This window comes from Psammomys obesus, unplaced genomic scaffold, assembly GCF_907164565.1.
Source record: "Psammomys obesus unplaced genomic scaffold, mPsaObe1.curated_primary_1811, whole genome shotgun sequence".
Taxonomy (NCBI): domain Eukaryota; kingdom Metazoa; phylum Chordata; class Mammalia; order Rodentia; family Muridae; genus Psammomys; species Psammomys obesus.
In genome coordinates this window covers 9481789-9495676 of record NW_026596149.1, presented here as the reverse complement: position 1 = coordinate 9495676, position 13888 = coordinate 9481789, and the positions used below count along the sequence as shown (strand labels likewise).

The 13888-nt window shown below is 43.3% G+C and overlaps 1 protein-coding gene across 1 annotated transcript in view; it reads right to left on the bottom strand.

The window, feature by feature from the left end:
• Fam107b (family with sequence similarity 107 member B) overlaps positions 1-13888 on the bottom strand; it is a 200585-nt gene that overhangs the window by 116774 nt on the left and 69923 nt on the right. The window contains exon 2 of the mRNA XM_055593864.1: positions 6412-6469. Within this exon, the coding sequence (XP_055449839.1) occupies positions 6412-6469 (58 nt within the window). The remainder of the gene's footprint in view (positions 1-6411; positions 6470-13888) is intronic.

The following is a 13888-nucleotide window of genomic DNA, read 5'->3' as shown; positions in this document are numbered from 1 at the left end:
AGAGTTGCCATGGTCATGGTGAACGAAACCCTAACACAGTCCATTCCTCTTGGAAAGCATATAGCTTTCAAGGTGTTTGACCGTGATTCTTGGTATTCCTCTGCTCAGGTGAGGAGAGGGCTGATGTCTTCTCCATTCACCCTCCGCTCCATTCATACTTTGCTTGTTTGCTGATATTAAAAGTATTTCCAGTAGGCACCATAGTTTTTCATTCTTTGCATAAATTTGAGACTTAAAATCCCAGTGTAGTAACTGCTGTGTACCCAGCAGCACGCCTTTAGCTGTTCAAGACATTAGGAGCCAAACAGGGTGAGGAGGAGGTAATATGTGGCTGTTCTTAGGAAAATGTGCTAAGGCACCAGCAGCACACTCCGTTCAAGGCTAGCTTGGTGAACCAACAAGTTGAATTGGGATTACTTACAGAAGCATGGGGGGGGGGGGGGAGGGAGACTTACAAAGGCACAAGAGTCTACTCATCTTGTTAAAAGTTGTGGAAGGGCATTATGAGTCCTCCCTTCTTCCACACAGGAATATATTTATTTGTTAATTTTTAAGTTAGCCTATAAAGAAATGTGTTTCATAATGGCAGTTCAATACACAGGCGTCACTATGCCTTATTCTCATCTGTCCTCATCTTCCACTATCTTTTGCCTTCCATTATGCTCACTGTCCCTTTCTGGCTTGTTTCTTTCTTCTACAGACACCCCTGCCTCTGTAGTCATGTGACATGGACCGTATTATCCTCTCTTTTCCTGTCTTCCTTAAGATTTCCTCCTCTTGTTGTCTCCTTTCTACACTGAGGAACATATGTATTCCCACAAACGGGGATCTTGTGAGAAGAGCACAGTGAGCTGGTGTGCTCTCAGGTGCTCTGATTTTAAGACGTTAACGATCACGTCATGGCTGAGAATGCTGAAAGACTGACGTAGGGGAGCAGGGCATGAGAACTAGCTGGGAGCAAAAATAAATAAACCATCTACCTGAAAGGCTCACCGTGTGTTCCCCTTGCTGAAAGGAAGCAACGAACATGGCATCTCTGAAAAAATGGACTTTCTATAAAGGGGAAACCCCTTTGTGTTCAGCTAGACTTCCATGGAAGCTCAGGGAAATGCTGCCTGGTTCTAGGTAGGCATTGGTGTTCTGTCTACTACACTCAAGTGTCTTACTAAGAAACCCTTCAAAGGAGCATAGCACTCGGTTAGCAGAAACAGAGAAGAGGCAATGGCAGTGGAAAAGATTAAGCACCCCTCTCCCCTAATGAACTGTCATTGCCTCCTGGGTGGCCCCTGCACATATAAACTGTGACAGATACCTAAGGATTAGGTCATCAGTCCAAGAAGGGGCTGATCTCCAAGCAAGTATCACTTTGAATGAAATCAATTAAAGTAATTGGTTTTCACTTTAGTAATGCCCTTGCTAAAGTATCTCTATTGACAAATGAATTCTATCTCCATCTTTGTAGCCTGCTTCATATGTCATATTCTCTGAGAAAAATTCCTGAACACCCCAAATTGGCCATGTCATCCACTGAGTTCTCCAGTGCCCTCTACTCTTGAGTATGTGGGCATGTGCTCATGTGTGTTCACATATGTACAAGCCTGTACATGTTTTTGTGTGTAGGTGAGCTTGTATGCACAAGCATGTGTCAATCAGAGGACAACATCAAGGGTCAGTCCTCAGCTACTAACTACTTTGCTGGTTTTGTTGCTGTTTTGACTTTTCTTCTTTCTATGTTCATGTGTGTATGGTGGGCATGTGTATGCATGCATGTTCTCACATGTGTGGAGGTCAAAGGTTAGTACTGGGAATCTTTCTTTATTGGTTTTTTTTACCTTATTTTTTGAGGCAGGGTCTCAAAACCAAGAACAGCCTTCACCAATATGACTAGTCTGCCTCACCAACCTACTCTGGCAGAATTCCCTACCTCTACCTCACAAGCCTAAAATTACAGGCGGCTGTCCTGCCAATCCACATTTACATGGTTTCTGGGCATTTTGGTCTTCTACATGCATGACAAATGCTTTAACGAAAGTCATTGCCTCAACTCTCCACCTTATTTTTTAGAACAGAGTATCACTGAAGTGGAGCTTGGCAAATCGACGAGGCCGGCTGACCAGGCAGCCAAGAGATCTGCCCGTCTCTCCCTCTGCAGCACTGGTAGCACACACACGCTCCACCACACCAAGATGCTTTTATTTGTTCAAATATGAATGCTGGGGATTGAACTCAGGTACTCATGTTTGCAAGACAAACTCTTTCCTGACTGGGCTGTCTCCCTGGGCCTCTGTTCTTGTTTCTGTTTGGATACATGCTATATCCTGCCTTTGTTCTTGGCTCCCTATCTCTACAAATTACAGGCCATGTTTAATTATAAGGCCCATGAAGATGACTTCCTCAGCACTTCTATATAATTTACATTTTCTTTTTTAAAGGCTATCATTTGTATAGCTTACATTTTCTTTTAATTTCTTTAATAGCTTCTTTTCTTGTTGTCTATAAACTCCAGGAGGCATAGTTCTGTGATTATGTACTTAGCCACTCAATATGGCACAGTTCTCATGCAATCTGACACATAGATGATATTCAATGAGTGTTCTGCATGAGTATATTACACTTTCATATTTTTCAAATAATTTAGCAAACACAAAGTATCCACTTTATACTAACAGGATCTCAAAGAATGATTCACAAACACAGGAAATCTTAATCAAATGGTTGAAACTAGAGACAGCTCCTTAGCAAGAAAACCTAGTCAAGGACTATAGAGCAAGCACAAAGTGAGTAAATCCAGAGAATTTTAAAAATACTGGGAAGCTGCAACTGGAGAGATAGCTGTGGGGTCAAGAGTACTTCTTTTTTTTCCAGAGCACCTTTGTCAGGCAGCTAACAGCCACATGTAAACCCAGTTACAGGGGACCTGATGCCTTCTTTTAGCTTCTGTGGGCACTTGCCCACTTGTACAATAAACTCACATGGATATACACATAGATAAAAACTTAAATATGTCTATAGAGAAACAGTGAGTAACTGTATTCTTTACTTGAAATCCCCACTTATAGAATAAAATTATTAGGTGGGATTTTAAGAAAAGAAAACATAAGCCATTTATTCAAATGTCCCAAATCTAAAGTGACAATAATCACAAAGAAATTGTGATTCTAAGTTTCTTTCGTTCTTCCTTCTTCTTCTTCTTCTTCTTCTTCTTCTTCTTCTTCTTCTTCTTCTTCTTCTTCTTTTTTTTTTCCATTTCTTCTCTGTTGTCTTCAGATAATGTCTGACTCACTGTGTAGCCGAGGCTGGCTTCAAGCTCATGATCCTTCCCTTCTGAGCAAGGATGACAGGTGTGCATCACTTTACCTGTCTTGGGATTCTAGAGTTCAAACTAAGCATCATTTTCCCTTTTTTGCAGAACTATTCTTCCTAGCTGTTCTGTCTCTGAATGTGTTTGCTGAGGAGACTTGTACTATGTTGGTGATTCCTAGTGATGCCCTCAGAGGTTCTAAAGACAAGGATCTTAGCAGAATGGAAATGAAATGCCTGCTTTTCTTTCTCTAAGGTACCATGGGATTCCGTGGAGTCATTTGTACTTTGGGAAATTGTAGAGGGCTAGAGACACGGACCTGCTGGGAAAGTGCTTGCCATGCAGGCATGAGGACCTGAATTCAATCCTCAGAACCCATTAACAAAGCCAGCTGTAGTTAGCCAGATAGGCAGATTCTAAGCCGGTGACTCACCCTGTCCCCAAAGCAAACAAAAACAGGAAAAAAACAAGCTGCAAATTCTGAAGAATGATACTTGCAGTTGACCTTTGGCATCCACAGGTACAGACCTGTGCAAACATATGTACCCATTTACCATGTACACATGAAAGAAAAATCTTTGGAAAGTGGCAATACTCTCCCATATGTATGAACAAATGTCCCCAAGCTACAGTGGACACTTAGCCAACAGAGCAAATATCGCTTCTAAGCTCCTGGTCTCCTGGTCTCTTTGTTGGCTGACTTTGTGCAGACTCAACAGAGATTATTATCTGAGGAACTGAAAATCAAGGGCAAACGTGAAAGGTGACACTCGGAACCACTTTCCTGGACAAGAGAGATAAGTTCAACCCTGCCTTATACCGTCCTTCTCAACTCCAAACGCCATGATGAATGTCCTCAATGCCAAGGTTGTCACAATCATTCTGGTCACAGTTTCCCAATGCAAACTTGATTGTCTCCTCTTCACAGATCCAGTCACACTCTGGTGACACTGACATTTCATAGTATTTCTTACAACCACATCTGTCTCTTTGACATATTCTATTGTTTTGAATACAACTACCATGTCTGATTCATAAATAATTGAGAAGTCCAAACCAAGCTCAAAGTTGGCCCTCACCAAACCACCTTCATCTCACAGAAGAAAGACAATGCCTTACCCGAATGGACACAAAGGACTCACTAACAAGAGGCTCCTAAGGGCTGGGGTTATGGCTTACTTGGGACAGTGCTTGTCTGCCACACCTAAGGCCGGGCTTACTCCCCAGCATCACACAAGGTGATATAGTGGTACACAGCTGTAATGCCAGCACTTGGAGGTAGAGGCAGAAGGCTCAAGGTCACCCTCAGTTACATAGCAAGTTCAGGGTTATATTAGACCCTGTCTAAATAGAATCGGGGGGGTGGTTAGAGGAAAGACCGATCAGTGACTGCTATATGCAGAACTGTTCCGGGTACTCAAAAAGAAAGGCGGTGGGGTGAAGAGCAACTCAGAGGCATGTGAAGTGGTCAGGGAAATTATCTGGACAGAACATTACTGCTAATGTTCTGTCCAATGAGCCAGGAGATGCATAAGGGGACAGTGTCCTGGGAAGAGGTGCTCAGCCGAAGCAATGACTGTATTTGGGGGGATACATTTACAGAAGCAAGGGAAGAATAGATATAGAAGGAAATGATGTGCTGGCGAGATAGCCCGATGAGAAAAGGCACTTGCTACCAAACCTGAGGTCTGTCCCTGAGACCTGATGGTGGATGCTGAGAACCAGCTCCTACAGCTGTCCTCTGACCACCCCACACACCCAACGACGTGAGCCCACACAGAAACAAACACAAGTAACGGAAGATACCATGGTTGGCTACGAGCTAACCCTCTCCTCCATCATGTCAGAGAGGAACACCACTTTTTTCTCACTTTGCGTCATCTTTCCATTATCACTTTCAGTGTTGTAACCTTACTGCCTGACTTCTACTAAACGATAAGCCTCTTCCGGTAACCATCGTATCTGGAGCCATCTCTTAGTGCTGAGTCATACACAACACAACAGTTGTTAGGAAACAAGGCCGGGAACTGTAAGCTTTAGCGTTTGCTGTGTTGAAGTCCTCCCCACTGATGTTTATTTTTCTGACCACTGCTTCTCATGTTGGGCACTGGTTACAGTCTGAAGTTATCAACTTTCTCATCCTTTGTTTCTTTCCACACAGACTTTGTCTGTTATGAAGCAAATAAGTTCAACAAAACTACGTACTTGACTTCACAATAACATTTAAAAGGAAAACAGCAAAGCGATCTAAATAACATCTCCCAAAGTAACTGTAAGTACTTAATTAAACAACTACATTCATTGTCTTTTCTTTTCATCGAAAGAAAGATTTTTTTCTCACATAATTTATCCTGATTATATTTTTCCTTTCTCTACCCCTTCCAGTTCCTCCCCACATCCCTCCCATCCAGATCCACTCCTTTCCTGTCTCTCATTAGAAAACAAAACAAACAAACAAAAAACAAGCTTCTAAGGGATAATAATGAAATATAACAAAATAAAAAATAATAAGATTAAAAACTATCACATTGGAGTCGGACAAGACAAAAAAAAGACAAAGAGCACAAGGATCAGAGGCCCATTTGTTCACAGACTCAGGGATCCCATAAGAAAACATTAAAATAAAAGTCATAATGTATACACAGAGGACATGCTGCAGACCTGTGCAGGCCCTGGGCACGCTGCCTCAGTCTCTGTGAGCATGTGTGCATCAACCATGTTGATTTAGAGGGCCTTGTTTCCTTGGCGTCCTCCTTCCCCTCCGGCTCTTACAAACTCCCCGTCTTCATTACTGACTCTGAAATTCTTCTTCATCACCCCCTATACTACCACCATCCGCAGCACCATCTCCCTTGCAAGTGTTGCCTCACCCATAACTGTAATCAGTGCAAGAAAGAAGACAAGGAAGGGAGCAGACAGTTTTTGTAGCACAGTGAGATTGTCCAGGTGTTTTGCCTGGATTACATCACCAGTGACACTTCTAGCCATGTTTCCGATCATCGGTAGCAGTCAGACTGGCCTCTGTCATCTGCAAATCTTTCCAAAGAGCTAAGCCCAACTGTGAGTAACTGCAGCCAGCCAGAGATAAGCCACACTGGCCCGTACTCTACCTGACAGCGTCTTCTGTTCCTGCTCAAGGCACTGGGGCTCTTGATGGAATTCTTCTCCCTAAATTACAGCCCCAGAAACAAGAAGAGAGTGTAAAAATAAGTGTTAACTTACAGTGACATGTTTCTGTAAATCTGAATTCACATGAAATTAAAATAAGTCATTAAAAAATGGAGGTTTGAGCCAGTCATAGAGGCACATGCCTTTAATCCCAGAAACTGAGCAGGCAGAGGCAGGCAGATCTCTGTGAGTTCAAGGCCAATCTGGTCTGTAGTGAGCTTTAGGACAGCCGGGACTACATAAAGAGACCCTGTCTCAAAAAAACCCAAAGTGGGTGGGGGAAAAGCTGAGGTCTGGAATATGTGTGTTCCTCTGTGTCTCTGTGTATATCTGGCTGTATTTATGGGTGTAGGTGAAGATGTACATGTACTTGTATGGGTGAGAGTACATGGAGGCCAGAGGTCAACCTTGGATGTCGTTCTTCCAGGGCTAACCCTTGGCTTTTGAGGAAGAAGCTGTCATTGACCCGGAGCTTACCGACTGCGCTATGCTGCTGGCCAGCTAGCCCCAGGGATCTGCCTGTCTCCACCTCTCCAGCACATGACAAGCACAGGCCACCGCGCTGGCTGTTTTGTGTAGGTTCTGTGGCTTAAACACCGTTCATGCTTGCGGCAAGCACTGTAACAATTGAGCCGTCTCCCCAGCCTCAGGGACTGACGTTTTGGATGAGCAACAGATGTTAAGGAGGAACTTTGATGGTGCTAGGCTACACCTTTCTGGGTGCCATTAATACTAGAGAGTCTTTGAATGGTATCCTTAGAGCAGTGCAATTCACGGGTCCCTCTGACTAATGCATTCATGGTACCAACTACCTAGATGAAGAGTCAGGTTTCTCCATGGATAGTAATTCAGGCAGTACAGTGGGACAAAGAAAAGTAGGCTCTATCTTTTCTAATGCTTGGCGCTGGCCCTACAGACCTTTGCAAAGTTATAACAGTTATTATTTTATTTGGGGGGGAGGGGGCCCTGGGAAATAGGGACACATAATCCTCTCTGAATGCTGATATAATGTCAGTTATTGATTATGCTTAATTTTGATTAATGTGTATCAATGCTGTTCAGTGCGTTCTAATCAAATCCAATCTCTGTTTATCCACACTTCCTAATCATTCCATACCTCTAATAGTCAATGTTCTACATGGAGCCGACATTCTAGCTTCCAGATAGGAGAAGAAATATGTGGCATAGTATAGTCCTTTCTACCTAGCTACCTTGTAGCAGATGGCAGGACAGCATATGTATGAATAAATGCCATTTTATTGTTTATGACTATCACATTTTCTTCAGCATTCACCCACTGGCAGGCCCTCGGGCTGGGGCTATAGCCTTTGAGAATAGTGTCACATAACACAGCTGTGCAGGTATGTTTGGGGTATGCTAATTTCACCTCTTTGGGCTATGTAACTAGCAGTTAAATAGTGAATTACAGCTCTGTTTTTGAGTTTCTTTTTTAGAGGAGCATACATAATGTTCTCCATACCATTGAATTGGCTTGCATTCCCAGCACTAGCGTATGGGTTCTTTTCCTGCACATTTTTGAAAATATGTAACAGCCACACTGAGGTGAGATGGTACCTCACTGCAGAGGCATGACACCTGACATTGGAAACATTAGGTGCACGTGTTATGTGGTGTGTGTGGAGAACGCACATACGTGTGCGTGGAGGCCAGAGGTTGATGGCACGCACATTCCTTCATTGCTTTCTGCTTCATTTGCTGAGGCAGGGTTTCTCACTGAGCCTGGAGCTCACCACTTCAGCAAGACCAGCCAAACAAGTCCAGAAATCCTCCTGCCTCTGCCTTCCCAGTGATAAGCTAGCAGGCGTGCAATGTCGAACTCAGTGCTTTTTATATGGATGCTGGGGATCCGAACTCCAGTCTTCATGCTTTCTTCATTGAGCCATCTTCTTGGCTCCAAGAACATTTTTTAAATTTTTAATGAAAACAGCCACTAACCCTGGAATGTGCTACAAGTAAGGAGATGAAAGAAAAGAACATTAAGGGGTTCCACTCTAGCTTTGTCAGCAAGATGAATTTGTGTGAGTTCCTTTATCCAGATCTCGAAGTGGGACCTAGGTTACACTGTGGGGAAGCTGCCTCCTCAGCTTCCTTCCTGGCCTGGCACTCTTCATCTGCATTCATTGTTCTTTTGGAGAATTTAGCCCAGTGAATGAAGCTTGTGAATATAAAGTTCTAAGTATGATAATCAGGTCTACTATACAACTGGAGCGCAACCACGGAACTCAAAAACTGATTCCACACGTCATAAAACACTCCAAATGTGCCCTGAGTTGGCTAGTCTCTAAGTAATATCTCACTTGGGTATGAACCTCAACAGGCTTTCAAGCTCAGTTAGTAAGGCAAAAAAAAAAAAAAAAAAAAAAAAAATGTGCTTTCTAATTCATAAAAACTAGTGTCATTAGATTACCATCAGAATTGGCTCAAAAGGAAATTGATGTCATGTGTAACAAAAACAAATGTTTCTCCAAGAGTCCAATACCATCTTCAAAGGTTCCTTGTTGGAGATCAGATCCCTCAATTTGTCCAACTTTAAAAACCCATAAAATAGCATGGAACGGGTAACTTCAGTATACAAGACCCCCATCCAGTTACCTCAAATTCATGTTACAAGAAATCTGAATGAAACAATGCGCCTTTTTCTTTCTATAAAGGGTACGAATTAACAACAAAGCAAATGTCATGCAGATTATACAAAACAATCCCACCAATGCACAGCAATTCAACACCACGGCACACAAATTCTTGCTTCCCAAGGCCCAACAGAATTGTACATGATGAAAACATGAAGAGTCATCTTATAAAACCCTTGGGGAAAAAAAAAAATCTTTCGAGATGCCAAAGTTACCCAGTTGTTTCATAGATGAAACAATTCTTTCTCCCTTATCACCAGTGGGACTGCTCACTATTTCTTGTTTTGCTTGTTTGTTCAAGACGTGGTTTCTCTGTGTATTCCTGGCTGTCCTGGAATTTGCCCTGTAGACCAAGTGGCCTTGAACTCAGAGAACTGCCTGCCTCTGCGGAGAAAGCGCTAAGATTAAAGGTGTGAGCCACCCTCCCCGCCCTGCTCACCGAGCCCAGCTAGACTGCTCACTTTTTATCACTCTGATTTTCAGGAACATGGAACAACACCGCCCTTTCGCCTCTCCCTTAACTTGCTCATTACTCCATCTTAAATGCCCCTACCCCAGATTCTCTTTAGTGGAAATTGCTAAGCCCACAGGAATCAGCAGATGGAGGGACGGCCGCATTTCTCTTGGCTGTAGAGTTCTCAGTGCAGACTAAACAAGCATCTGTCTTCAGTGGTCTAAACCGTGTTCTATTTAGAGAAAGAAGGCTGTAAATGAATGTGTCTCTTCTCTTGAGTGTATGAGATGCTGAATTTGCTCTTGGCTGATTTCCCAGCAATGCCACCATGAAATGACAACAGCACAATCAGAGAAACATCAGCTGATTCTGCTGCCTGGAGTTCATTGTGGGTCCCAATCTCTTCCTTAAGGGATCCTATCCTGCTCCGAAGAGGCTGTGGCTCCTTAGGCTCCTGTGTGACTCATGCCGCTGTCCATCAGTCAACTGAATTTGGCTATCATTGGTAGAATAGTCATGGGATCCAACCAGAACTAATAAAAAGTAACCAGGGTAGGGGAGATAGGTCCAAGAGTAAAGTGTCTACTGTACAAGGGCAAGGGCCTACGTTTGAATCCTCAGAGCCCGTGGGAAAGCTGAGTGAGGTAACATGTGTGTGTGTGTGTGTGTGTGTGTGTGTGTGTGTGTGTGTTTGTGTGTGACTTCGGTGCTCCTACAGTGAGATGGGAGGTGGACACAAAAGAATCCCAGCTAACCTGGTGAATGCTGGGGTGAACAATGAGAGACTTCAAACAATGTAGAGAACAAGAACCAACACCTAAGTTTGTCCTTTGACTTCCACACACTGTGACTACACACATGAACACCTAATAAATGCACACAAATCATACACCAATACATACATACATATATACATACATAAATGTATACATTTTTTAAAGTTAAAGGATTCAAAATTTTCTCTAGACTTCTGAGATTGTGTCTCAAACTTATCACTGCCCTGAAACCTAAGGCCACTGACTGTCCGGATTTGAACTGTTATTTGTAGTTGCCATATTTTTAAAAAATATATCATTGATTCTTTGATATTTCATACATGTATGCAATGTACTTTGATTATACCCACCTCCTACCCACTCTCCAATCTTCCTAGACCCCGTACCACAAAGCTCATCATCCCAAATTCATGGTCTTCACACACCATATGGGCATGGGAATTGAGCCATCCACTGGAGCATGAACAGTGTACCAGTGGCCACATTCTTGAAAAAAACTAACCCCTCCCAGAGCCATCAATGACCAGTATCTCCTCAGCTACAGGCAAGGCTTTGGATTCCTCCCCATCCATGCTGGAATTTTGACTAGCTTGGTCTTGGCCAGGTAACCACAGCTTCTATGAGCTCATGTGTACACTGCCCTGTCATGTCCAAAAGATGCTGTTTCTCAGCTGTCCTCTTTCTGCTTCCTCTTCACAATGTCCATCCTGTGGTTGCCATTTTGTTCTCACATGTAGCTGAGACTCAGCTGAGAGCTGGAATGACACCTGCCGACATCGACTGACGTGCCAGTTCAACTATACCTGAAGCAGGATTGTCGGTGTTATGGTTTAAACATGAAATGCCCGTTACAGTTTGGTGTTTTGGGTACGTGTCTCCTCACCTGGTCTTGCTCTTTGGGGAAGTTGTGGGAAAGATAGGAGAAAGGACCTGCCTGGAAGAAACAATTCTTTGGGGTGTTGTTGTCCCCAGGCCCCCAGCCCCCCAAGTCCTTTCTTTTCCAGTGCTTCCTGCCCACTGTGAGGCGAATAGGCTCTTCCACCACGTGTTCCTACTGCCATAATATTTTCCCCGAGATCATGGGACCAAGCAGCCTAGGCTGAACCCTCTGAAACTGTGAGCCAGGATAAATTCTTCAGTTGTTTCTGTCTGGCATCTGGTCATGGCAATCTTGCTTCCTTCCCTTCCACACACATTCACCCCAAGGGCGGTCTTATCACCCTGAACCTGCTCCTCTCCACCCACATGCAATGTGTTCTTTAGCTCGTTGCTGTAAAAAGCACCTAAGAACAAGCCAAGGGAGGAATGACTAGTCTGAGTTCACAGTTTCAGAGGTTTTAGTCGATGGTCATTGGTTCCATGATTTCTAGGTCTGTGGAAGGCAGGACATCAGTATAGGAGGATATGATGGGGGGGGAGGTCTAGGATTATGTTGTGAATGTTTTGGTTTATGATATGTTTTTGATAAAATTCCAAGTTGGGAATTTTAGTTTTCCACACCTGTTAAGTGTCCTGTGCAGAGCATGGTCTTTGCCACATGGAATTAGTTAATTCTGAGGACTTTGAGGGGTATAAATATGACAGCCCAGAGGAAGAAGGCACGGCTGCTTGGAGGAGGACTGCTTGCTGCTGGTTCATCCTGCTCTACATTTGCTGTTTGCTGATTAGATGGTAACATGGACTTCTGGACGACTGATAATGGTATTGCCTCCCAAGAGAATCCTTAGACCCTACCCATCAAGAAGTAGCAGAGAGAACTCTGCTCTCTGTCCCCACTAACCTTCTTTCCCTCCTACTCGGTGTTGGGGGGATTGGAAGGGAAGTAGAAGTGTTTAATAACCCTAAATAAAGCAAGTTTATTAAAAAAATCAAGATCAACAGGATTACACCCTATAAAGTATGGTACCCCATATTTTTCATCAGAATACCACTAACAAGAGTTTCTCCGTGAATGTACATCAGTTACAGTGAGTATGGCAGAAGGTCAATCAGGAAAGAGTTTTTGGCTGTTGATCTCTAACCTCCTTTGTCATCTAACTTTTACTCACATGACACAGCTTGTGTATTCCTGTACATGCACTGTATTGAAAGTCTATGCTTAGTAAAAAAATGACTGCTTCTGGGATATCCAGAAGGAGGACCCTGGGTAAGATGCTCAGTATTCATCAGAAAGGCAAACGGGATAGTCATCAGAAGAAGGTGAAAACAAGGAACAAGACAGGAGCCTACCACAGAGGGCCTCTGAAAGGCTCTACCCAGCAGGATATTAAAACAGATGCTAAGTGCAGGGCAGGGGAGAGATAGAAAGATCTGGAAAGGTCTGGATCTCCACAAGGAGAACAACAGAACCAAAAAATCTGGGCCTAGAAGTCTTTTCTGAGACTAATACTCCAACCAAAGAACATTCATGGAGATAACCTTGAACCCCTGCATAGAGGTAGCCCATGGCAGTTCAGTCTTCAAATGGGCGTCCTAGTAAGGGGAAGAGGGGCTGTCTCTGACATGAACTCAGTAGCTGGCTCTTTAATCACCTCCCCTGAGAAGGGAGCAGCCTGACCAGGCCACAGAGGAAGACTATGAAAGACAGTCCTGATGAGACCTGATAGGCTAGGGTCAGATGAAAGGGGAGGAGGACAACCCCCCCCCACCATCAGTGGATTTGGAAAGGCGCTTGGGAGGAGATGAGGGAGAGAGGGAGGGTAAGATTGGGAGGGGACGAGGGTGGGGTGGGGCTACAGCTGGGATACAAAGTGAATAAATTGTAATAAATAAAAAATTATATTAAAATTTGGCCAATTAAAATTGAAAAAAATTTCAAAAAATGTAAACATCTACAACATCAAACAACACAACAAAAAAAGACTGACTACAGAAATACAAAGCATATGACTGTAGAAGAGATATCTCTGCAATGGAATGAGCTATTTTCCCTCGTTTTTGAAGGCTTCTTCAAAGAGAGATCACTGTGTGTCTGGAGGTTTACAGAGCCCCAGGCCAAAAGCACAACAGAAATAAATAGCCTTCATCACATGGTAGGACATTCAAGCCCAGTTGGTTTGGAAAGTTTGACACATCTTATGGCTCTTAGTCCAAAGTTCAAAGTCAAATAAGGATGAAAAATAATGTTTTAATTAAACTAAACTTTTGTCAAACTACTTGGGAAAGGGAGGAGGTAAGACTGACTCTTTATACTGCTGATTGGTCACCTGTAGGAATGAAACTGTAGATTCTATATGTACCTTGCACTCTGGATTATGACTGAATGATGAGAGAATTATGGATTTCCAGCTACTTATTATAGCTTCTGATATACCCATTGCCCAACTATAAACAGATGAATGGATAAAAATGTAAATGAATCTTGTTTCAAAGAAAAAAAATCTCTCCCTCCCAGAAATCTTCTTGCCTAAAAGTGGAGAGCCGAGTAAGTTATGTGTGCCCAGGGCCTGGAGTCTGGAGCTGAGCACAAAGACACTCGTCCCGGAAGACAGTATACAGTGTGAGAGAGATGCCTGGCTCCAGCCCCTCAAGTTGTTAT